This window comes from Procambarus clarkii, chromosome 22 (genome assembly GCF_040958095.1).
Source record: "Procambarus clarkii isolate CNS0578487 chromosome 22, FALCON_Pclarkii_2.0, whole genome shotgun sequence".
Classification (NCBI taxonomy): domain Eukaryota; kingdom Metazoa; phylum Arthropoda; class Malacostraca; order Decapoda; family Cambaridae; genus Procambarus; species Procambarus clarkii.
Genome location: NC_091171.1, coordinates 47,219,143 through 47,242,373, shown reverse-complemented (window position 1 = coordinate 47,242,373; position 23,231 = coordinate 47,219,143). Strand labels below are relative to the sequence as shown.

Genomic DNA, 23,231 nt, shown 5'->3' with positions numbered 1-23,231 from the left:
TTGCTTTTAGATGACATATTTTCAGTGTTTAAATATAAATAAATCCCAGCATCAATTAAACATACGTCATACATTTTATAAGCTGTATTTTATATGCCAGGTTAATGTTATGTTTTAGAGTGGTATGGGAGATGCTGAATACATCTCAGTGATGCTGCAGGTGGTGTTGCCCATTGCCTACCAGTATGATCCCCAGCTGGTCCTGATCTCAGCTGGCTTTGATGCTGCTCGCGGTGACCCACTGGGAGGTAGGACAGTGTTTTTCCTCACATGTGATTAGCACACCCTTTGCTTTTTTTTTTTGATGCCTTATACATGTTTATTAAATTCCATTCCAGGCAAATCTAGAAAGTTTTTGTTATCCATGACAGATAAGTGAGCTGAGCATATATAGACAACTGTAGTATGAAGTGTATATGATGCAAACCTTTATGTAGTCATTTTAAAGTGTTGTTATCCCAAGCATAGTTTGTGTATGAAGTGATATACTCAGCATCATCATGCCAAGAGAACCAGGATTTGTTAGTTACTGAGATTTTTAAGTTATTTAAGAACTTTTCTCTCACTTGCCAGGAGAAGAAATTAAAATACTGTATTCACCCAAATAGATATTGTAGTTCTTATCTAAGAACGTTATACTTCTCCCAGGTACCTATGTGTTATACACAAAATGTTTGATCATTCCTTCATGTGTGGATGCAGGCGGGAACTGTTGTGTGTGCTGACTATCTTGAGATGATTTGATTTGACTAGCCTACACTCATTGTACAACCTTCTTTATATTCTGAAATATGTTACCTGAGAGATACCTTTCTAGATACTTAGGCAATGAAATGATATCTAGTATATTTTTGTATGATTATTATTATTATTATTATACTGCACAAGATATTCTGGAAAGAGCCCCTTGTGGCTTCCTGAAGGTGCTATATCTAATGTAGGTGCCATCATTTGCAGAGTTCTACAGCCTACTTGGGACCAACAGCCAAAACCTGGCACCTAGGTAATTACCTCACAGAGATGCGGGGAGACGTGGCAATTATATCAAGTTATTTATGCCACCACTGAGGAAGGCACCCAGAAAGTTTTCAAGTCAGAACCACAGCTCCAAGACCTGCAGTCTTGAAAACGACCATAGACGTCCCCAATCTATGTAAACAAACAATCAAAAATTTCATGAAACTAGTGGCTACTCATTCATTCTACCCTCTCCCTTGTTTGGGAGGAGGAGGAGGAGGGGTTGAGATGGCAGGACGTGGCTCGCAAGCCACACCACCTTTAATTCTCTGATGTGCAACTGGGGTCGGGTCTACCACTATTGCTCTGGCCCTAGTGTATTGCCATTTTTATGGCTACTTTGTCCCACCTGTGGGTTTCCTCAAGGCAGCAGTATGAGGTTTTTTGGCAGTTGTTTTGTCACTTCTTATCTCTTTAGGTGTTGTTCTATTGTTTACAAGTGAGTGGTTCTTTCTCTTTTATTCTGGTTATTTTTTATCAGCATTTTGTGCTGAATACTGTCACCTTGTATTACTGCGACACTGGCGGAGCTGCTGCAGCTTGCATTCGGGGTTGATACTTCCTCGGCTCTGTTACGCAGATTGTCTCGTTCATTGTTTCACCTCTGCATTGCTCATGTGCCGCCAAAACCTGCTTGGTCTCTAGGAGCGGGTGCTCATGTTTTCTCTCGTCCACTTGGTTTATGGTGTCCCCTTCAGTCTGGGACTGTTTTCTCAAAGTTCTCTTCTTGGTTTCCCTGGCTTCCAGTTACCATGTTGGGGATCTTCATGCTTTTCTTCAGCACTGAGATTTTTGTTCTTTCAGCTCTAGGGGGCGGTTTGTTCATCTCCAGTCAGCTCCTCCTTTTCTGGCAAAGAATGAGTCAGCTTCCGGAGGGGTCCAGTGGTAGTCGTTGCTTGGTTGGTTCGGCCAGGAGTGCATCAGTGTTTTGTAACTGATAGTGGTTATCTGTTGCTACCTTTGTGCCACTGCTTCTGCTTTGATGGATGCCTCGTGGTTTGATCATGTTTCCTTGGTTCCTTGTCTCTAGGCTTGTCTTTCTCAGGTCATCTGCAGTGTCATAAAGTTTTGCTAGCCTGTGTTCTACCCTCATGTCTATGACGTCCCATAATAATACTGCTCTTTCGGTTGTTTTAGCTAATATGTCCTGGGCTCATATTCGGTCATAGGGGTTCTGTAAGGTCAAAAAGGGTTCTGGCAACAGGTACCTGGTTAATGTTCCCAGGCTTCAGCGCTCTTGTGTGGCCATAGGGTCAGCTTTCACGTCCAACTATCTCTACTTTGTTCTGACTCCTGTGGTGCTCTCTGGTAAGTGCCCATTTGTTTCCTTCTCCTGTGGGTAGTTAGCTTCAGGAAGCCACAAGCAGTTTCTCCCAGAAAACCAGCTGTTGAATGTAATGAAATGCCAATTTCTGGGTGAGACCCAGTGGCTCCCTGACTCCCTCCCTCCCTGAGGGATTCGGGTATACTGTACATATTTACGTCTTTGTCGAACTGACGGTCGAGGGATTTGCGAGCCGTGGCTTGCCCCCCCTCTTACCCCCCTCTTACCCCCCTCTTACCCCCCTCTTACCCCCAAATGAGGGGAAGAGTGGAGCGAACAAGCGGGCATGTTTTATGACATTTTCAATCATTTGTTTGTATAGTTTTGGGAGTTCTATGGCTGTTGTCGAGGCTGCGGGTCTCAGCTGTGGTTCCTTTTGACTTCACTGACTTTCTGAGTGCCTAACTTTGTTGGTGGTATAAATGAATAACATAATACATAAATGCCACGACTCCCTGCGCCTCTGTGAGGTGGCCAGGTTCTGGTTCTTGGTCCTCACTAGACCATAGAACTCCACAACTGATGGCACCCTTATCAGAGACGGTAACTTCCAGGAGCCACCAGGGGTTCACCCAGAAATTGGTGTTTCATTAATTATATTTTTGTTGATAAATTACAAACATAAATGTTTAATTCACAGGATGCCACGTCACCCCGGAATGTTACGGACATATGACACATCTTCTATCAAGTCTAGCTGGTGGTAAAATTGTGATGGCACTTGAAGGGGGCTATAACCTCAACACCATCAGCTACTGTATGACTATGTGTGCTAAGGCACTCTTAGGTGACCCACTGCCCATGCTAGACGCATCACTTGTCCCAAATAAAGGCGCTGTGCAGACCATCAATGACGTTATTAAGACTCACTCAAAATATTGGTCTGCTCTTTCCTTCCAGGTGAGTCTTATGATATTCATGGCTTACTTATCTGTCTTCAGTCGTTATTTACAAAATATATATAGTGGATATGTGTATGAAATTCATTTGGTTTTAGAGTAATTGTTCTCTTTAAATTTTACAAAGCCAGAGTGTGGATCCACACCAATAGAGAATGAAGACTAACTGCTTTGCTTTAGCTTTGCATCCTTTATCTTCTATGATCTTTGTTACTATTTATTGGTCAATAATTTAATAACATTCATTGAATCATATTACCTAATGATGTAATGATAAATAATCCACTTCCTTGTGGTAGCATCATAATCCACACTCTGAAAATCACTGACATAAAGAATTAACAACTTTTAAAATCATATTAAAGTATATTAGCTTATTTCTAATCTCGTAACTGAATGCATACAACATTGGTGAAATTCATCCGAGATATTATGTCTATATGTTTTGTTGTCAGGTTGATCTGCCATTAGAGGATGTTCTTTGTCAAGGATTTGGAGGTGGAGCACAAGCAGTTGAATCTGGGGCGTCAGGTTCAGAGGCCTCATCATCTTCCACTACCTCTCCTGTCTCAACTCCATCCACAAGTACCCCTCCATTTATCACTGCTCCTTCTTCACCAGAAAAGACCAAAGAGAAGATTCTATGTGATGGTGCAGCTTCTATTCTTGTGGGGTTTAATGAAACTGAAACTAAATCACATTCAGAAAAAATGGAAGTGAATTCAAGCCCTCAAGTTTCTGTAAGATCACGAACTGCCGATAAAGAGAATCTTTCAGTTGATAGAAAGAAGAATGGTATAAAGAATGCAAAAGGTTCTGATATAAATCTTAATGCTGTTAAAGCGCCATCACAGACAAAAATTAATCAGAGTTCTGCAAGTAGACAATCTAAGAAGCCAAGTGGTAGATCAGGTAAACAAGAAGCTGATAGTGTAAGACAAAAAATATCACGAACTCCTACACGTTCCAGAAGATCTTTGGGTGAAGGAGCGTTGAGTGCTGCTGCAGACAGCATTGATAAGATAAAGCGTTCAACTGCAATTATATCCAATGAGGAGTACTGTGAGATTAGCAGTGGGGAATATAGTGCAAGTTCCCGGAAATATTAAAGCAATCATTGAACGATGTAGTGAGCTGCAATTGTTAGAGACGTGCACTAGACTTCAGCCAAGACCTGCCACTGAGGCAGAGATATTGGCTGTTCACAAAGAGGAAACACTTAAGAACATCCCAGGAGGTACAAGAAAGGGCATCTATCATCCTGTAATTGGAGATGATATCTTGACTGCTGCTGGAAGTACAGTGGAATTGATTCAAGAAATTGTATTAGGCAAAGCTCAAAATGGTTTGGCTATTATACAGTCTTCAGGTCATTTGGTGTCAGAAAATAATGCAACTCCCAACACCCATTTGAATAACACTGCTATTGGAGTTCGCTTTGCATTAGATAACTTGGGACTCAGTCGGGTGCTAATAATTGATTGGGATGGCCAGCATGAGATTAATACCCAGCACCTCTTCTACGGTGAGCCACGAGTCTTGGTGTTTTCTATGCACCTACACAGCAATCAACACCCAGAGGAAAATGTAGCGGGTGAAACAGGAGAACTAGAAGATGACAGTTATAATTTTAATGTCAAGCTAAACTGTCCCATCTTTCGGAGTGAAGATTATTATTCAGTCTTTCATCAGCTGCTTCTACCAGTAGCATATGAATTTTCTCCAGAATTAGTCATTATCTCAGCTGGATATGAACTATCGCTACACTCTGGACATTTTCATCCGGTAATTTATTCACATCTAACAGGTTTGCTGATGCCATTAGCACAGGGCAAGATTGCAGTGATAATAGAGGTTGGAAGATGCAAAAATCCTTTGGCAGAAGGAGTGGCCGCCACATTACGTGTACTCAAGGATGAGCCTTCTGAACCCATGGCATTTCCAACTAGCGATTACTCCTCAGAAGCAAAGCAAGCAATTATTAATGTAATAAGTGCACAGAGAGCTAAATGGGGCAGCTTAATGCGTCATGCTCAAACTTCAGCTGTTGCATGTAAACCAAAAGTGAACTCTTCTCCCATCATCAAGCCACAGGAAGAGCACTACTTCCAACTCCAAAGACTGGGTAAAGTACAGTAGATATTCAAACTTTATGAGGTCACTAGTTATTTTAGCATTACATTGGGCATTGCATGAAAATTCCCAAGACTTGAAACCCCAATATTTATGCGTCAAATTAACTTTTCACATTTAATAGAAATTTTGAAAAGAAAAGTGTGTTTCTATGTCTTGAGTAAATAAAAAGATTATATAATGTATATAATAATTTGTAACATTTCATTTCATTATTAGTTTTGATTGAGTATCTAATAAGCTTTGCAGATTTCTATAATTGTGTGCAGATGAGCCTCTTCTCTGCTTTCCCAAATGACCATCTTATTCTCAACGTCAGTGGCTTCATGCAAAGCCTTCATGTAGTGCTTTATTTAATTTTATTTAAAGTAAGAAACAGTTGTTCAGTGACTGCACTTCTGAATCTATATGACCTGAGTCATTGGTTCTAAACATCATGTTTTCTTACTCACTTTTCCATTAAAGTACACTATACATTAATGTATTATAAGGTACCACAGTAACATCAGACTGCTGTCAGGAGGCAAGATTATAGTAATCTATCAGGACTGTCAGTCAGAAGGGTAAAAATGACAGTAATACAAGAAGTGATGATAGTCAGATGTAGAACGATGATAGCTAAGAAATGAGCTCGTGCAGCGATAGGAGCTTCAATGTTTACAAAGGAAGCTATGTGAGAAGTAGACCTCCCAGGAGATGAGATAAGAAACTGAATGGTTGCGATGTCTTAGTTTCCCATATTTATATCAGGCACAAGGTGAGAGACAGACTGGGACTGACTATAAGTGTGAGAATTCTTAGTTTTAGTTTACCCTCCAGAGGTTGAATGCCTGCAGATGATACATTGCACCCCTGGAATTCAAATTGAGTACTGAGCATTTCACAGGATTGATCTGCAGACTATATTTTTCTAGAAATGTGACGAGCAGATGTTCCTATAGGAAACATTTGGCCAACAGATTCGTCATTGATTTTTGCGATAGCAGTGAGGAAAGCCCTGGACAGCCAGATAGATGAAATACTTGTACTGGTAGGTTTGGGCAGTTTGCTCAATGGGCACACAGACTGTTGTTCACATTTAGTTAATTAAGCATATCAAGGGGAAGAGTGATTACAGATTTTGGGATGTCAGCTGGTTCTACTGATATTTGATTGAAAACAGAGACCAAGTTAATATTTTAGAAGATGGTGGTGCTATGCAGTATGTGGGATGAGTCCTAAATGTGCAGAATAGGTTAGTGATTTGGCAAGGTACTGACATTACTGAGTTCCTAGTAATTGTTACAGAGGCACCACTTCCACGAGGCAAGGATCAGTCTGGTTTTTCTGCTTTTTTTTTTATGTGGGAGAGATTTGTTCCTTCACTCATAGTTTCGCCTAGTGTATCTTAATATCTGCCTTGGTCTTTGGTTGTCCCATCTGAAGCAGGGGTTATCCCACTGGCCATGCTATGATCTAGGGGTGTTGCATCAACTGTTTTGGAGGATGGAGGTTTGGTATGAGGCTTTTTCCAAGTTCCATGTTGCTGGATCATCATAGTTTCCTTGTTTCTGGTAGTTGTCCAGCTATAGAAGTGAAATTAAATCTCCTATACACAGAAATCACTGATCATCTCAGACGTAGGTTCGAACCCTCATCACAGCCCTCAGTGGATTTGTTCAAATCTCCTATACTTTGTCTACCTTATCCATGCTTGAGTTCACCTGGCATATGTATGATGTTTCCTAGCAAGATGGTGTACTGGTGAGGGTAATTCCAGATGGATATTTCTACTGTTCAAATTTGCTAATGAGCATTTTTGTTAAAGCCCAATAAAGCACCCCAATACATGGTGGTTGGGGTGCAGGGTTTTCCAGATGCCTTTGTCAAAATTTGTGACATTTTAATTTACATCACTCATTATTTGCCTTGTCTGACATTTTTAGTAAGACTTGCCCACTTCTGGCCTTTCAATGTTTCAGATTGCTGCATAGGAATTTTACTGAGGGGACTTTATTGCTCCAGGGTTGAATGGAAGTCTGCCTTGCTCTCGGGTTCAGTGCTTGGGCTTTAAACCGTTTCTGATGGGCAGGAAGCCTGCCCTCAAAAACATTGCTGTTTTGCTTGCAATTCCAGCTGCCACCCTTTCTTTTATAAATAAACACTTTACATATGACTCATAACTGACTACTTTAAAGCTTTTCTTGAAATTTGTTTTGCAAGCGTCAAAAATTTTTGTGGCCTGCAAATTTGTTTTGTTTTCCCAACACATCTAGGTCGCTCTGGGGCGGCCTAGGTGTGTTGGCTTTGAAGCCGGGTATGATTATCTTATTACCTGTAATTTTGGTTTTGGCAGCTTTGGCCAAGTTGCTGCTCCCTTCCTTTGGAAGGTAGTTGCAGATTTTCCTTGCTTCATTTTTTTTCTCGGTGAGCCTTACAATTGTCAGTTTTGCTTCACTTACTTTCTAGATGTTTCCTTGGTGAGGGTAATCGTAACAATCCCTTTTCTACCTACGCCTCTGTGAGGGAGGGCCATGTTCTAGCTCTGGTCTCCAGTAGGTTTATTACAAACTCTTAGGAATAATTTACCTCGTGTGTGGAGATACGTCAGTGTAACTATATATATATCTGCAGGGAGCCAATCAGGCCTAACCAGAAAGAGGCGTTTCATCACATTCAATGCTGGCTTTTTTTTTTTAACAAGGCAAGGATGAGTGTTCTCTCAGAGATTATTGAGCATCACCCATGAAACTCTTAACATTTTTAGTCTGCCTTCTACTTGCTCTGTCCTTCTCAATACAGTATTGGCTTGCTTCTAAACTGGATTCATAGTGTACTTTGAATTCAGGCATAAGTGAACATGAGTGCACTTCTGCCTCCTTTATCTTGCCTGTTTTGATGGCATTCCTGAGCTCAGACAATTCAATTAGCTAATTTGTGTTTTTTTTTCTGAATAACTATTCTGTTGTTATGGGACACCATCCTGATCATAATCTTTGTTACATCTTATGTGACATTATAGATATTGGAGTAATATTATAGTAATTATTTGGAGCAGAAAGCCGCTGTATACACAAGTGGAAATAACCATATAGAAAAGGAAACAAAGTCTGAACACTTTTATATTGTGTACTGTTATATACAGTACTACATAAATACATGCAAGAAAATATTATAATGTGTGTGTTTCCTTGATAGGTGGGAATATCCCAAGGCCAAAGCATACAGTATGTCTTGTTTATGACGACTTAATGATGGAACACTTCAACTATGAAGACGAGACATATCCTGAGAGGCCAGAGAGAATAAGCTCAATTTATAAGTGCTTGCAAGAGTTTGGCATTGTTGGCCGATGTCATCAGATCAAGGTAATAGAAGACTTCTTTGTAATTAATACACTTCACAAACTTTGGAGTATAATATAGGATGAATATCTTGGAATCTTTGTAGTGTTATATTTTCATGTGACCTAAATACTATTGAGGGAGCTTTCTTATATTACAGTATTACAATTCTGTATTTTGAATATCATCTTGTGTTGTTCACCCTTTGTTAAATTAGTTTTTGTAATATTTAAAATAAAGTACTGTAGTTGTAATACAAGTTTCTGACATTCTGTGACAAAAAAATTACATTTCCTATGTATCAAACTAATTGAGTAGAGAACATGCACATCAAGATGTTTTGACTTTTATTATTCAAATCAAATCATAACAAATCCAAAACTTTATTCATAAATGGATGTACATTTATAATTTGGAAAATTTATAAAAATAAATGGGTTTCAGTAGTAAATACAGTCAGGAATTCTGGGTTCAGATTCGAGGTGGAAAGAAATGGTTGGGCACTTTTCCTATTGCCTAATGCCCTTGTTCACCTAGCAACTTTAGGAGTGCAATTCAAAGTGGTCAACTTCTTTCACTTCCTTAGGCAAGGATAGCATCAGAAAGTGAACTGGAAACTGTACATAGTTCGAAACACATCAACTTCATGTCATCCCTGAATGCTAAGAAACCTCAAGATCTTCAGTACTTGCAGAATAAATATGATTCCATCTATCTTCATCGCCGCACCAACAACACTGCTCTTTTGGCCGCTGGCTCTCTAGTTGCGGTAACCTTTAATCCTTTATACTTGTAGTTAGACATAAAACAATCCAGATGTTTTAGCTTAGCCTGAAAAAAATTTAAAACTACAATAATTATATAGTGTATAGGGTAATTGTGGCTGTAACAAGCTAAATTGTTAGTGTTGAATTATAAGAACTATGAATTTTATACTGTATATGTAAATACTGAAATATAATATAGATTAAAGGCAGCTGAATCACAGAGGAGAATATATATGTACTGTACTTCAATATTAACTGTATATTGGTACATTGATGTGAGTCCTTGGTCATTAGGTTGTGGACAGTGTTGTATCAGGCGAAAGTCATCGTGGTGTTGCAGTGATCCGTCCCCCTGGCCACCATGCTGAGAGGAATAAGCCTTATGGCTTTTGCTTCTACAACAATGTGGCTCTTGCTGCCAAACATGCCATCAACACTCATGGATTGCAGAGGTTAGATGATTTTAATATGACCAAAGAGCTTTATATATCATACCATAGTATGGGGAATAAAACACACAAATGCATGTATGGATATAAACATATGTACATACACATTATGCATACATGCACTTATACACACTCGAATCCACATGTATACACACACTATGTAGGTTCAAGGCGAATCCAAGTCTAGCCTTGGAAAAACTCCATACATCACCATGAACAATGAAGTGCAAAAGGATGAATGGGATCATGTTCTGGGAAAATGTATTGCTGAATTACCTAACCTGTTCCAGTAGCTGACAGGTGGGGCAGGGTTTCTGTGGATTACATGTAGGTCCTTTTTATTCCATATCTTTTACTTCTACTCCACTCGTTTTTTCTCCAGTCTCCCTATGCCTCTCTTATTCCTATGAAAGTGGGAATTGGGGTAATATTGATGAATTTCTTTAACGAATTGAAGTGATTCTGTAGATGCACAATGAAATCCCAATAGAGGTAGTGTGATATATCTATGAAAATATTTCTGGTCTTGGGTGACCAGAGTTGTGAATTTAGTTTCACCGCACTGCTCCAAAATGTTCTCATATTACTGTATGTAGCTGAAATAACTCCAGGAGAAGCTTGTGAATCAGAAACACTAGCAGTTTTAACATTACTGTATTTATAACAACATACTGTAGCCTTTTGTAAAGTTGGAGCACCATGAGCTTAGCTGCCTTCCAGTAACTACCAATAGATGCTATAATAACAACATTCTAAATGCACTGAATTGAGACCAAAAACAGTGGATTTGTGAGTTGTATATTAATCTGGAAAATAAATCTGATATGCTATACAGTACTTGAAAAGTTTAGAGGTCACTTTCTTGTAAGTTTAATTATTTTATGTGATTTGTGTCCCACAGGATATTAATCTTGGACTGGGATGTCCATCATGGCAATGGGATCCAGCATATGTTTGAGTCAGACCCACAGGTCCTCTATATATCAATCCATCGCTATGATAACGGAAAGTTCTTCCCCGGCACTTCCGCCGGTAACTACGATAGGGTGGGCACCAAGGAAGGGAAAGGATATAACGTGAACATTCCATGGAATAAGGTGTAGTACATGAACACAATTTTGTTTTTATTTTTGGCTATGCATATCCATAAATAAGTATGTAGGATGATATCTTTATTAAAGAGGAGGAAATGTTTGTGTCTAAAACCTTGTAAGAGCAGTGACTAATAATTTGATAACTGTAAATGTAAAATTCATAAATAAGATCCACAAAAGTACAAACAAGCCATTTAAGTGTGTAAGAGGTATGCTTTATTAAGGTCTGTGATTTGGATGCATGAAAGAGAGTAGAATGTTGAGCTCTTGGGTGACAAGTACATGTGGTAGAGGGCTGCGGCTGAAGTGTGTGTGTGTTCCAGAGTGCTGCGGCTGAAGTGTGCAGTGCACAGTGCTGCGGCTGAAGTGTGCAGTGCACAGTGCTGCGGCTGAAGTGTGCAGTGCACAGTGCTGCGGCTGAAGTGTGCAGTGCACAGTGCTGCGGCTGAAGTGTGCAGTGCACAGTGCTGCGGCTGAAGTGTGCAGTGCACAGTGCTGCGGCTGAAGTGTGTGTGTTCCAGTGTTCTATGGCAGAAGTTCTTTTTTTTTTTTGTATACTAGTCTCATTGCAAACCTTGTCATTTTTTTAATTCTTTTTGTGCTTTATGAGGTGTTAATTCCATGCCAATGATGAGTATTCTAGAACAGTGGAACCTCGGTTGATGATTGCCCCTCTTTACAAATTTTTTGGATTACGAGTTCAATTACTTCGTAAAATTCAACTCTGTTGACGAGTTTTACCTCACTTGGCAAGTTTGTTGATACACGTATGGGACGACTGAGTGCGTGGTTCCTGGTTGCACAGCGAGGTGCGCTTCAGTTTACCAGTGTCCTGTCCCAGTGACGACTGTGCTTGAATTCTTTATGAAGAAGTTGTTTTTGTGCTTTTTAAGTTTCTGAACATAAAAGTAATTATTATATATCATGCCCGTGGGTATGAAGAAAGTCAGTCTTAAAGTGCAACCTAAGAAAATAGTGGTGAGTAGAGGCAGTAAGATGATGCCCTCCTCATTAAGAAAATGTGTGAAGTATGGGAAGAACTGAAAAGACTCACCCAGATAAAGCTAGTAGCAGGCCATTGCATTGACCTTTTTAATGACAATGTGATGTCTCACTACAGACAAGTGTTAAATTGTAGGAAAAAACAAGTGTCTTTAGACAGATTCTTAGTAAGACAAGCAAAGCAGTGAGCCACAACCAGGTCCTAGTGGTATGCGCGCAAAATGTAGGAAAGAGAGTACCCCATAGAAGTTATCACTGCCTGATGTTATCATGGAAGGGGACTCCCCCTTTCAAACACTAACACCTTTCCTCCTTACCCTGACATGGGTAGGAAGGAAAGCTGTCGGGCGCCTGACAGCTGGGTGGACAGCGCTTCAGATTCGCAGTCCTGGTTTGATCCTCTGGTGGAGTCAGGAGACAAATGGGCAAAATGTTTCTTTCACCCTGATGCCCCTGTTATCTAGCAGTAAATAGGTACCTGGGAGTTAGACTAGCTGCTACAGGGCTGCTTCCTGGGGATGTGTAACAAAAAAGAGGCCTGGTCGAGGACCATGGCCGCGGGACACTAAGCCCCGAAATCATCTCAAGATAACCTCAAGATAACTCCCCCCCCCCTCCTTCCTCACCATCTTCCATACACCAACAAATCATCAATAAAGGTGAGTTTTAACTTGTACATACTGTAGTACAAAATATTTGTAGTATTATGTATGAAATGTATTTTAAAGTTAATATTTTTGGGAGTGTGGAAATGGATTAATTCAATTTACATTATTTCTTATGGGAAAATTTGTTTCAGTTTATTGAATTTTCAGTTTACGAATCGTCTCTGGGAAAGGATAAAATTTGAGAACTGAGGTTCCAATGTACTGGTCCGATGTCAGCCATGCAAATTACTGTATCTTGAAGTCCTCATTCAGATTTTTGTAAACACCTTAATAAAGTTCTCTCATGCATGCATTGAAGACACACATTACTACTTTCCTGTCAGAACCAACTCTTATTTTCATTTTTAGCTATATGGGGGTTTGCATTCCTTGTGACTTTGTTGTCCAACTGTGAGAAACCTGTCTTTGGTCTGAACGAAACAGGACGAAACTCAAGGCTCAGTGTTCAGTAGGCCTGATAGTTTTGTGGATGTGTATGGTACCAGAATCAATGCTCTAGGAAGCTACTGAGGCTGTCAAGAATAAGGGTGATTCATTACATTCAACGTATGATATTTACCCCCTTGCAGAAGTAGAGATGGTTAAATCTCGACACACAAACCCAGGAATCTACTGTATATAATGCAACAAGTTTACTTCATTTCATATTTAAATTTACTTGTGTTAATACTGTATATCTTTAGGGAGGGATGGGTGATGGTGACTACATGGCAGCCATGGTCCAGGTTGTGCTTCCTATTGCTTACCAGTTCAAGCCCCAGCTGGTGCTGGTCTCAGCTGGATTTGATTGTGCTGTTGGAGATCCTCTTGGTGGTGAGCATGCTGATAAGTTATTGTGGCTGTTTCCTTTTAAAAGACTTATAACCATCAAGGTAACATGTGTCTGATTGTTGCTCTAGCTAGTGGGTTAGTTTTTAGCTCTTGGCTTATTAGAAATGCAGCTAAGTCTAGTGCATGAGTTGGTGGAGCTGTGCTGCCAAGGGAACAGATCTGGACCAATTTAATGAAAAAAAAATTAATACTAATATTATGTGAAGAATATTGTAGTTATTAATCTGTATGCTGTTGTGTTTGTGTAAAGTCTACTTATAATACTGCCAATCACATGAGTTGAAAGTGAAATAAAGGCAATGAGCCTAACAAGACTATACCTAAATTTCTAAATTGTTTAACAACGTTATATGCAAGCTGCAGGGAACTGCAATAAATGTTTGGCATAACTTAAGTAATTAATTACCAATTAATGGTGTATTTACCTGATGTTCATTAAAATATACAATAAAGTGCATTGTGTTACTTTAACATGTCATGACTTTCAGGATGCAATGTGACACCAGAGTGTTTTGGACACATGACGAAGATGTTGACGTGCCTGGCAGAGGGTCGAGTCATTATCGCCCTGGAAGGTGGTTACAACCTGAACAGCATCAGTTACTGCATGACCATGTGTGTCAAGGCTCTCCTGGGAGACCCTCTTCTCCCTCTAGCTCAAAATTTAATGCCTTGTACTAGTGCTATAGAATCACTGGCCAGTGTTGTTGATGTACATAGGAAGTTTTGGTCTGCACTAAATTTCAAGGTCAGTCATTAGTAACCTGGAACATAGTAGTTCAACCTTATGATTTTAATATTTCTGAGTGTTCATATTTGCAAGAAAAATCTAAATTTAGCCATTATTGAATCAACATTTAATGCTTACTAGCTCTGTTTAGTGTCTATTATTAGCATGCCTCATAACTCAATCTGTGACTCAATCCATTAGTGCCATTTTCTGGGGGGAGACCCTTTGGCTCCTTGGAGCTATCCAGGCTGATATGGATATATTAGACTTTGGCATCAGTCAATCTGAATGGAGTTCTAGGCCTACCAGGGACCACGAGCCAGAACCTGGCCCGCCTCAGAAGAGGCACGAGGTGCAATGGTCCATAGAAACCTCCCCGTGTGGTTGGAAGAATCCCTGCATTCCCTGCATCACGTGCAGGCATTATTTCTAGTCTTATTTATTAGACTTGCCAGACAACCACCATTTTGTCAGTGAACTGAACATATTATACCTAGCCAATGGCCTGGACCCCATCATAGCCCCTGACGCAAGTCTCACTGCCTCCACTACCATTCCGGAGACTACCACCAGGACGACCACGAGGTCGATTTCAACGTAGACTCCTGAACCACCCAAAACCCAGACGGCACAAACAAGAGGTAATTCCCTCTCCAGCTACCAACACTCCTCCCATCACCATTTCAGCAGGCGCACTAGCAGATGTGCTGTCTACAAATGCTAACAGCTGAAATAGCTTCTACCACCAATTCATGACACCTGAGCTTACCTAAGGCTGCGAGGCAAAAGACGAAAACACCAACAAAGGAGATTACGGACTCCTCAGACGAGGAAATCTTAGGAGGAGCCCCACCGACGCACCACAAATACGACACCTATTCGGTTCGGAATGTGGTGTTTTCCTCCTCATGGACTCAGTGGCCACCTCACCAAACTCCAACGACAGCAAGGCTCAGCCAAAGTCTCAGGCAAAGAAAAAATGGAAAACCTAGAGGTCTACACTAACCCCACAAGCTCCATAACTGCTACAGCTAGCCCTCCAGGGCTGAAAACCACCATTAAGACCCCATCCATTGCCAGATCTCTAGTATCAGCTATTGATACTGATAATGGCTTCAAAGAACCTCCACTTACGGGCTCACCATAGCCCGTGCTACTAGAACTTTTTATTCTCAGAAGCTGAATCTAAAACAGCAACTCACTGTTAATGGCTCCAGTAACAGCCCTGCTCCTGTGCCAGGTAAGTCCACTATGGGCTCATCATAGCCCGTGCTGCTTAGAACTTTTTGCTCTTAGTAGCTGAATCTTAAACGACATCCCTCACTCTCATTTACGGTTTTTTTATGGCCATACCACCTCTTGGGTGGCTTAATCTTCATCAATCTCACTCCCATCACAATCATACTTGATAATTGTCCAGGACAGACCGAAGTGTCATCGTCTCTTCATCTTGAGGTGTGTAGTTTGGTCATCATATCTTCAGCCACGTTATTGTGACTCATCGTCTGCATGTAGGCCGTTGAATATTAATTCACTTACCTTATTTGCTCTTTCACCAGTACAATGCCTCCAACTATTTGTGTGTGGACATAAGCCTGAATTTTAGCAATATGTAAAATGGGAATGAATATATTTATACGTAATGTATACAAAAGTTCATGAACACTTGGTTTTATGACAAATAGGGATCCCTCTTGTGGTTGACTGCTGGAGTGTGAAAATGCTTGTTTCTCCTGATATTGATGATGTATGTAATATTGTAAATGACATATCATAATGAATGGACAAGTGATATTTTTCATTTTTAACATGACCATGACTTATTTAACTATATTATTTGCCATTTTTCTCATGGCTGATGCTGTTCCACTCTATGGAGGAGGAAAACATGGTAATGATATAAATGCGTAATGTTATAGGATGAAGCTTTATCGGCTGTGGGTCTGACTCCTACCTGCCCAAAACTGAATGTCGCACATTCACCCTCAAAGAAGAGTTCCGAAGGAACCTTTACAGGTATGGAGAATTTCAATTTAAGAAACGGTGATCTCATAAGTGCTATATGTTACTCTTATTGTTATTAACTATAGCCTACCATACACACAGAAATCACAATAGCATGATATATCAAATGAACAAATCCACAAGGGCCATGATGAGGTTCAAACCCTCATCACAGCCCTTGTGGATTTGTTTATAGCCTACCATGATATTACAGCCATAGTTTATTTGGTAGTTCAAGATTTTCTATGCTACTCCCCCACAATATCTCCCTGTACTCTTAACCCTGTGGCTATAGTAGGACCCCTTGTGCCAGCTTTCAGTAACCTTTACAACCCAGAAGATTAGTATATCTTCACACAGTCTTGTCCCACTTCCAGGGGTGGATAGTGTAGTGATCATTTACCCTGAAGCAAAATATTTGCCAAATACCCCCAAAAATCACCCAACCTTGCATTTAAGCAAACCTTAGCCATTCCAGAATTGCCTAGGGTCATTCTGACATCTTAAGACCTAAAACTAACTTCAATTGGCACTAGATAGTAGTAGTCCTGTACATGGCTTGGTCAAGCCCAGGCTTGGATAAAGAGAAACATTAAAGGCTGGAAGCTTGGCAGCTAACTAGGTGCTGCTCAAAAAGGAATATTTAAATAAACTAAAACTTTATTTCTGAGCTAAGACGCCCAACCACTTGGGCTGGACGGTAGAACAACAATCTCGCTTCAGCAGGCTGGCGTTCAATACCCGACCGTCCAAGTGGTTAGACACCATTCCTTGTCACTATCCCATCCCAAATCCTTATCCTGATTCCTTCCGAGTGCTATATAGTCATTGTGGTTTGGTGCTTTCTCATGATAGTTCCCTTCCCTTCCCTTCTGAGCCAAGGCAACCTCAGTAACTCCTCATATGCTCTCTAATATTTTGAAATATGTTTTAAATCTGCATAGGTTCAGGGAGCATCTGAGGATCCTTGGTATAAAAATGCAAAAAAAAAAAAAAAATAGTAATGGTCACTTTAGAACATTAATCTTATTTAGTGCAGTTTTCTCCTCCTTTTCAAATTGTTGACAATATGATGATTAAACAAAATGGATACAGTATTAAAAAAAATAGATGATGTGCTAAAACTGGTTTTATAATTTTTAGATGTTATAATTATGTAGTTGATCTTGAGTTGCCAATTTCTTGTCATTGATTGCCTTCAAAACATGTATTTGCCAGGTTTAGAAGACTTGACTAACAGCTTCAGCCGAGTAAAGCTAGAAGATACGAACACAGGCACAGCCACAGCAACAGCAGCCTTAGATGAAACAAGTGTAACACTAGGGAGTAAGGAATCAGGAAGAAGACATTGGTGCTGTGGGAGGAGCTTATGGAAGTTCTGCAGTTGGCAACATGAGTACCTTCCTGTTGTCTGACTTTGCTGCTGGAAAGGTATGCACTTACAATAATTGAGATCTTCCTGTTATCTGACTTTGCTGCTTGAGAAGTTTATATATACAATATATACTAATTTATAGTTGCTAGTATGATTGCTCCATGCTGAGTTACTACAGGAAAGCAAAATGATAAAAACATGCAAAATTTTGGTTTTAATCCCTAAAACAAATTGAAAAGAGCAAACTTAACAGGTAGAGATTATAATGCACTCAACATGAATCCTATAAATTAATTAAAAAAATTGATGGTCTTATATTACTTTCATTAACTCAAATATTATAACTACAGGGATTGCTTTAAGTGCTTGGACTGAACTCTTTTTAGAAGGACGTATAATATATTGGTAGAATGTGCAAGATGATCTATAAACGTGTTGATTGATCTCATGTACATTTGCAATTTGTTCCAAAGCAAACGTATGCAGTGGTGCCGATTACATGGTGCCCTCATCTTGAAGAGGTACATCCTGTACCCAGTAGTGGGTTAAAGACAGGCAGTCCCTGCGAGGAGTGTCACGACCCCTCCGAGAACTGGGTCTGTCTCACTTGCTACAAGGTATCAATCTTCTTTCACTAAACAGTATTGGGCTCCTTAACAGCTAGTTTCATTTGAATGACATCAATAATTTATTTAATCGAGTGTTAAAATTGCAGTAATTACAATATTTTGGTGTCTAATTTATGCAGACTGCTCCATAGTTTCTAACTTCTTGCCTGTCAGTGTCATCATAATTTAAATATCAAGAGAATAGACTGAAATAGTAGTTGTTCCAAAAATATTAATGATAGTTGTAAAGTAACACTAGAATAAATTAGTAATTTGAACAAAAAAAAATTATCCAGTCCAGTGTTAACAAGACATTGTTTACCCAATTTTGTGATGGGATTTGTGTTTGTCAGGTGCTTGTGTGGAAGGTTCGTGAGCGAGCACATGATGCTACACGGACTCATGCACGAACACAAGATGGTGCTGAGCTTCACTGACCTGTCCGTTTGGTGCTATGCCTGTGATGTTTATGTCCACCATCCAGTAAGGCAAATTTTGTTTCATCATTTGTTAAACATAAACAGTATACCTGTTTCAATACAAACTGCAATTTTCCATCAGGTCAACTAATTGGGACCAGAACCTGTCCAGCTTGTCAGTAGTCTGGTTCTGATTCTCCGACACTTTTGCTATGTTTTTTCTTACTCCAAATGATAGTTATCATGTGCAAAGAATATCACAGTAACATGAATAAAACGTGTCGTCTTATCTAGTCCTACCCAAGCTCAGTTACACGGTATTGTACTTCCTTACATTTCTCCAACTAACTTGCTTTCCTAACTTCAACTGGTGCAGCTCTTGGTCTGTTTTCTCTCATTTCAAAGAGGCTGACCTTCTCTACCTTGTCTTTTCCCATCAGCATTTGATACATAGTTATAATATTTCCTTTGGTTCTTTCTTTTAGCTTGGGAAAGCTAAAAGAAAGAACCATGGAGGCAACTTGCCCCCATATTTCAGTCAGGCACCAGCTTGTTGCAAATGTCTCTACGTTTTATTTTATTTTCTGTGGGGCTTACCAGTCTGATATGTACAGTACGTAATAGACCTGTGGCATCAGTCGATTGGAGTTCTTGCCTACCTCAGACCATGAGCCAGAACCTGGCCCCCTCAGAGAGGCACAAGGAAGCAATGGCCTATGGAAACCCTCATGTATTTGGAAGCATTCCATGTCTGCCATCGACCCGGGGTCTGGCACCGAGAAAGGTATGTTATCTTGAGGTTATATCTTGAGATGATTTCGGAGCTTAGCGTCCTCACAGCCTGGTCCTTGACCAGGCCTCCTTCTTGTTTCACACCCCCAGGAAACCATTTACTGCTAGGTGAACAGGGACATCAGGGTAAAGAAACTCTGCCTATTTGTTTCTGCCTCCACCAGTGATCAAACTCGGAACCTTAGGACTACGAATCCCGAGTGCTGTCCACTCAGCTGTCAGGCCCCTTAGGCATAACAAAACAAACCCCACATAATAAAAATTGCTACTAAAACCTAATCAGAGAGCTAGAGCTCCCAAACGAAAACAAGCAAACAAGCTAACGTCACCAATGCCGTTGCACCGATTGTCCAGGCAGAACCGCCACCACCACCCCACTAATACAGCATTCAGTGTTCCTCGGCTGATGTGAACTGTGCAGGTCGTCTGCAGGATTATTAGGCCCAGCCATAGTTTGTCAGTCAATATTTGAATATTATTATTCGGGTTTAAGTAGTAAAGATAATTCTAAAAAAGTCATTTCTTTTATAAATATGGATTACAATACTGCAAGAGTCCTTTTGTATGTTTTTTCACCTATTAGTTCCATACAGTAGGCCTGCTTCTCACAGGTCAACAGTAAATTCACACATTAAATAAAATTTTGAGTGAAAAATATGTAAGTAATTATCAAAAAGAAAGTGTCAGGCTGAGAAGACTGTAGTTATTTATTCATATCTATCATTTGTGGTTTGGTGGTGAGTCCTCTCCTTGTGCTCTCATTGACATAATGGTGTGTTGCCTCAAGAAGTGTTTGCTGTGTACAGTTCACTAACTTTGCCCCTCCACATTTCTCCTGCCACAGGGTTCATTGTTACCAATCCATTTATCTATGATTAAAAACTTAGGATCTCATTGTTCTTGCAATTGTAGTCCACCCTTTTCTCATTACCTTACAGGTAGTTTTATTTGCTTATACAGTATCACCTTTTATTGTTTTGCAGGAAGTGGAGGCTATAGACTAGAACTACTATTATCTTACTGATCTCCCTCCCTACTACATTGCTATTATGTAGTTCTGTGGGTTGTATTATCTTTGTCACTGTCAATGGGCCCCGAACATGGACCTTTCACTCATGCCTGATTATCTGGAATCCTCAGGATCATGTATCATGTTACATTAGTTTGCTCTGTCTAATACAGTATTGTAATAATTTATGGCTCATACTAGCACTTATTTTTATAGTTTTGTTATATTTAATTGTGCCTTGTTTTAACATTAACATTTGGTTCTGGTTTGAGACTTGATATAAGTGTAGATGTATTTTGAGAATTTGTGAACTGGCAAATCTTGTAATTTCTCTTCAGATCCTGGAGGAGGCAAAGCGTTCAGCTCACCTGGACAAGTTTGGGGAGGATATTCCTGGATTTTCATGAAGATGTTTGTGACAATATATAGGAAAAAAGTATGTACAGTATTTTATATTACTTCAATACTTCAAAATGTTGTTAATTTATCTATAAGACTCATTCAGTGTTTTGAAATATGAGATTATTATTAACTTGCATTTCCTATTTAAATGCATGCCAAAAACTACCCATATTTTTTCTGAACTGTTATTTAGTCAGTAGAAGTGATGTGTCAAAATCTCTAATAATAATTAGCTGCAATATTCTGAGTAAATGAATTATTTGCTACCAAAAGTTCTTCACTATTGTATAACAAGAGATGCACCAGTGTCATCACAGCAGTTGTTCATGGTGTTAGCCATTAAACAAAAAAAAATATGTTCAAATATATTCATTCAAGAAAAGTTTTGTTTCAGTGCTGACAAGTACAGCCTAGTTTAATTATGTAATTAATTATTACATAATTAAAAAAAATGTACCACAATGCACATAATGTACATTTAGTGTACTGTATATAAATGTATATTATGCTACATTATGCATATATGTACATTATACTATAATGTACATTATAGCATGCTTGAAGTGATTGTAGAACATTGCGTGTCCCGTATTGGACTTTTTATTGGACATTTCAAAATATTTATTGTAATTTTTGTCTGGAGAATTAAGCAGGTATTTAGTTAGTAATATTATATTAATATTATATTTTAGAGAAAAAAGGTTTATTATTTAGCTTTAATATTTTAATGAAAGGGTTAATATTTTAATTTAATATTATTAATGGCAAGTTTTTAATTATGGTATGTGGTAGAGCATCTTTGAGCTTGTTGCTCACAGATGCTCTACCTCTATACCATCTGATGCTGGAGTAAGAGAGAGCACTTACACTACTTTGTATCACCTGTGGGACTGCCAAGGAATATCCTCCTTAATGATGTTGGAGGTCATTTTAGAGGCATAAGAGGCTAAACACTAACAATTAAAACATAAAACATTAACACTGTCCTTGTCCCATATGTTGCAGCTCTTAATTACATGTTGTAGTTAACTGGCCAAGCCAGCATGCAATGATTTACGTGACGGCCTTTCCTCATCTCTCTTGTTGTAACCAGTAAACTTTCACCTTCAGTCTAAGCTCAAAATTTGATTAAGCTGAGGTAACTTATCAGGGTTACAGCTTGCACATGATTGGGAGAATCATGTTTTTATAATTTGCACCAAGTCATCAGTGACCTTGTTAAAGATAACTTAATATTACCCAAAAGCTAATAAGACTTAATGAAGATTATTCAAAGATTTTTTAAACTGACTTATATTTCTTCAACTCATTACATGTAAATAAAATTTAATAAGATCCAAAAACCTGATTAGGTACCTTAAACTGAATGATTGGTATCCATTATTCATAGTATTCCACCGTGTAAACAGTGGCAACAATTGGATTAGTAACTAAACACTTGGGATCGTCATACTGCATTTGAATTACCGATATATTTGATATTTCAAGAAAATTTAGTTGAGCATAACAAATTTTTTTGCGGTGATAAATATTATTTAGCTCTGGGAGACTGCTCTTGGAAACAAAATATTATTTTAATATTAAATAAGAACAGGGTGTATTTATCTATAGATTAGATAGTATTATTATTTTTTTCAGACAAAAACACATGGAAAGTTTCTTCTTAGGTAGATAAGTTGTAAAAGTAATTTTTTTTTTTTTTTTTTTTACAAAATACAAGACTGTAAATACAGCTATAATGTATAAGTGCTTGTATATGGTAGCTTATTATTTAATTACTTCTGACTTATTTATTTCCACAGTAGTTTTATTGTACAAAATAGTAACTCAAAACAAAAACAAAGCTTTTAATTCTTGAAGCTTTGAGTTTATTTTACAAAGTCATCAATTAGATAATTATATTATTTTGTTATTTGAGCAGACTTGAAGATAAGGTGATTATAACTGACATTGAAGAAAAAAGCTAAACAATTTGCTAACCATTTTTATTTTATCAACCTTTGCATCATAATTTTAGCAATGTGTATATTACTATAAGAATCACATCACTAATTTTGTAGCGTTCATTAGTAATAGGTGTTGCTACATGTGTGCCAGAACATGCTGGTTTACATCTTAGTACTCTACCACTGTCCACATATTAGGCTCTCTGCCACAACATTGGGCCGTCCCGTCCTCCTCTGTTTGAGGGAATTGAACTTTTTTTTTTTTTTTTGCGGCAACCAACATATTCACAAATTGTAGCATAAGACTTGCAAGTAAAGTACCATATACAGTACCTGCTTCTTTGGGCTTATGTACCAAAACTAATATTGCATTTTGGGTTTTATTGTGACTAGTGAATCACTGATGGTTGGACTCAGATTTCCATTGGTGTCAGATGTT

At 38.9% G+C, this 23,231-nt stretch overlaps 1 protein-coding gene across 1 annotated transcript in view; it reads left to right on the top strand.

Annotated features, from left to right (window-relative positions):
- The window catches only part of HDAC6 (histone deacetylase 6), a 51,497-nt gene extending 33,273 nt beyond the window's left edge, over positions 1-18,224 (top strand). Inside the window, 13 exon segments of the mRNA XM_069328972.1 lie at positions 119-248; positions 2,982-3,241; positions 3,696-4,337; positions 4,339-5,365; positions 8,551-8,720; positions 9,283-9,465; positions 9,758-9,915; positions 10,814-11,009; positions 13,360-13,489; positions 13,996-14,255; positions 16,157-16,253; positions 17,460-17,672; positions 18,090-18,224. Of these exon segments, the coding sequence (XP_069185073.1) occupies positions 119-248; positions 2,982-3,241; positions 3,696-4,337; positions 4,339-5,365; positions 8,551-8,720; positions 9,283-9,465; positions 9,758-9,915; positions 10,814-11,009; positions 13,360-13,489; positions 13,996-14,255; positions 16,157-16,253; positions 17,460-17,656 (3,450 nt within the window). The 3' untranslated portion in view covers positions 17,657-17,672; positions 18,090-18,224.
- The last annotated feature ends 5,007 nt before the right edge of the window (positions 18,225-23,231 follow it).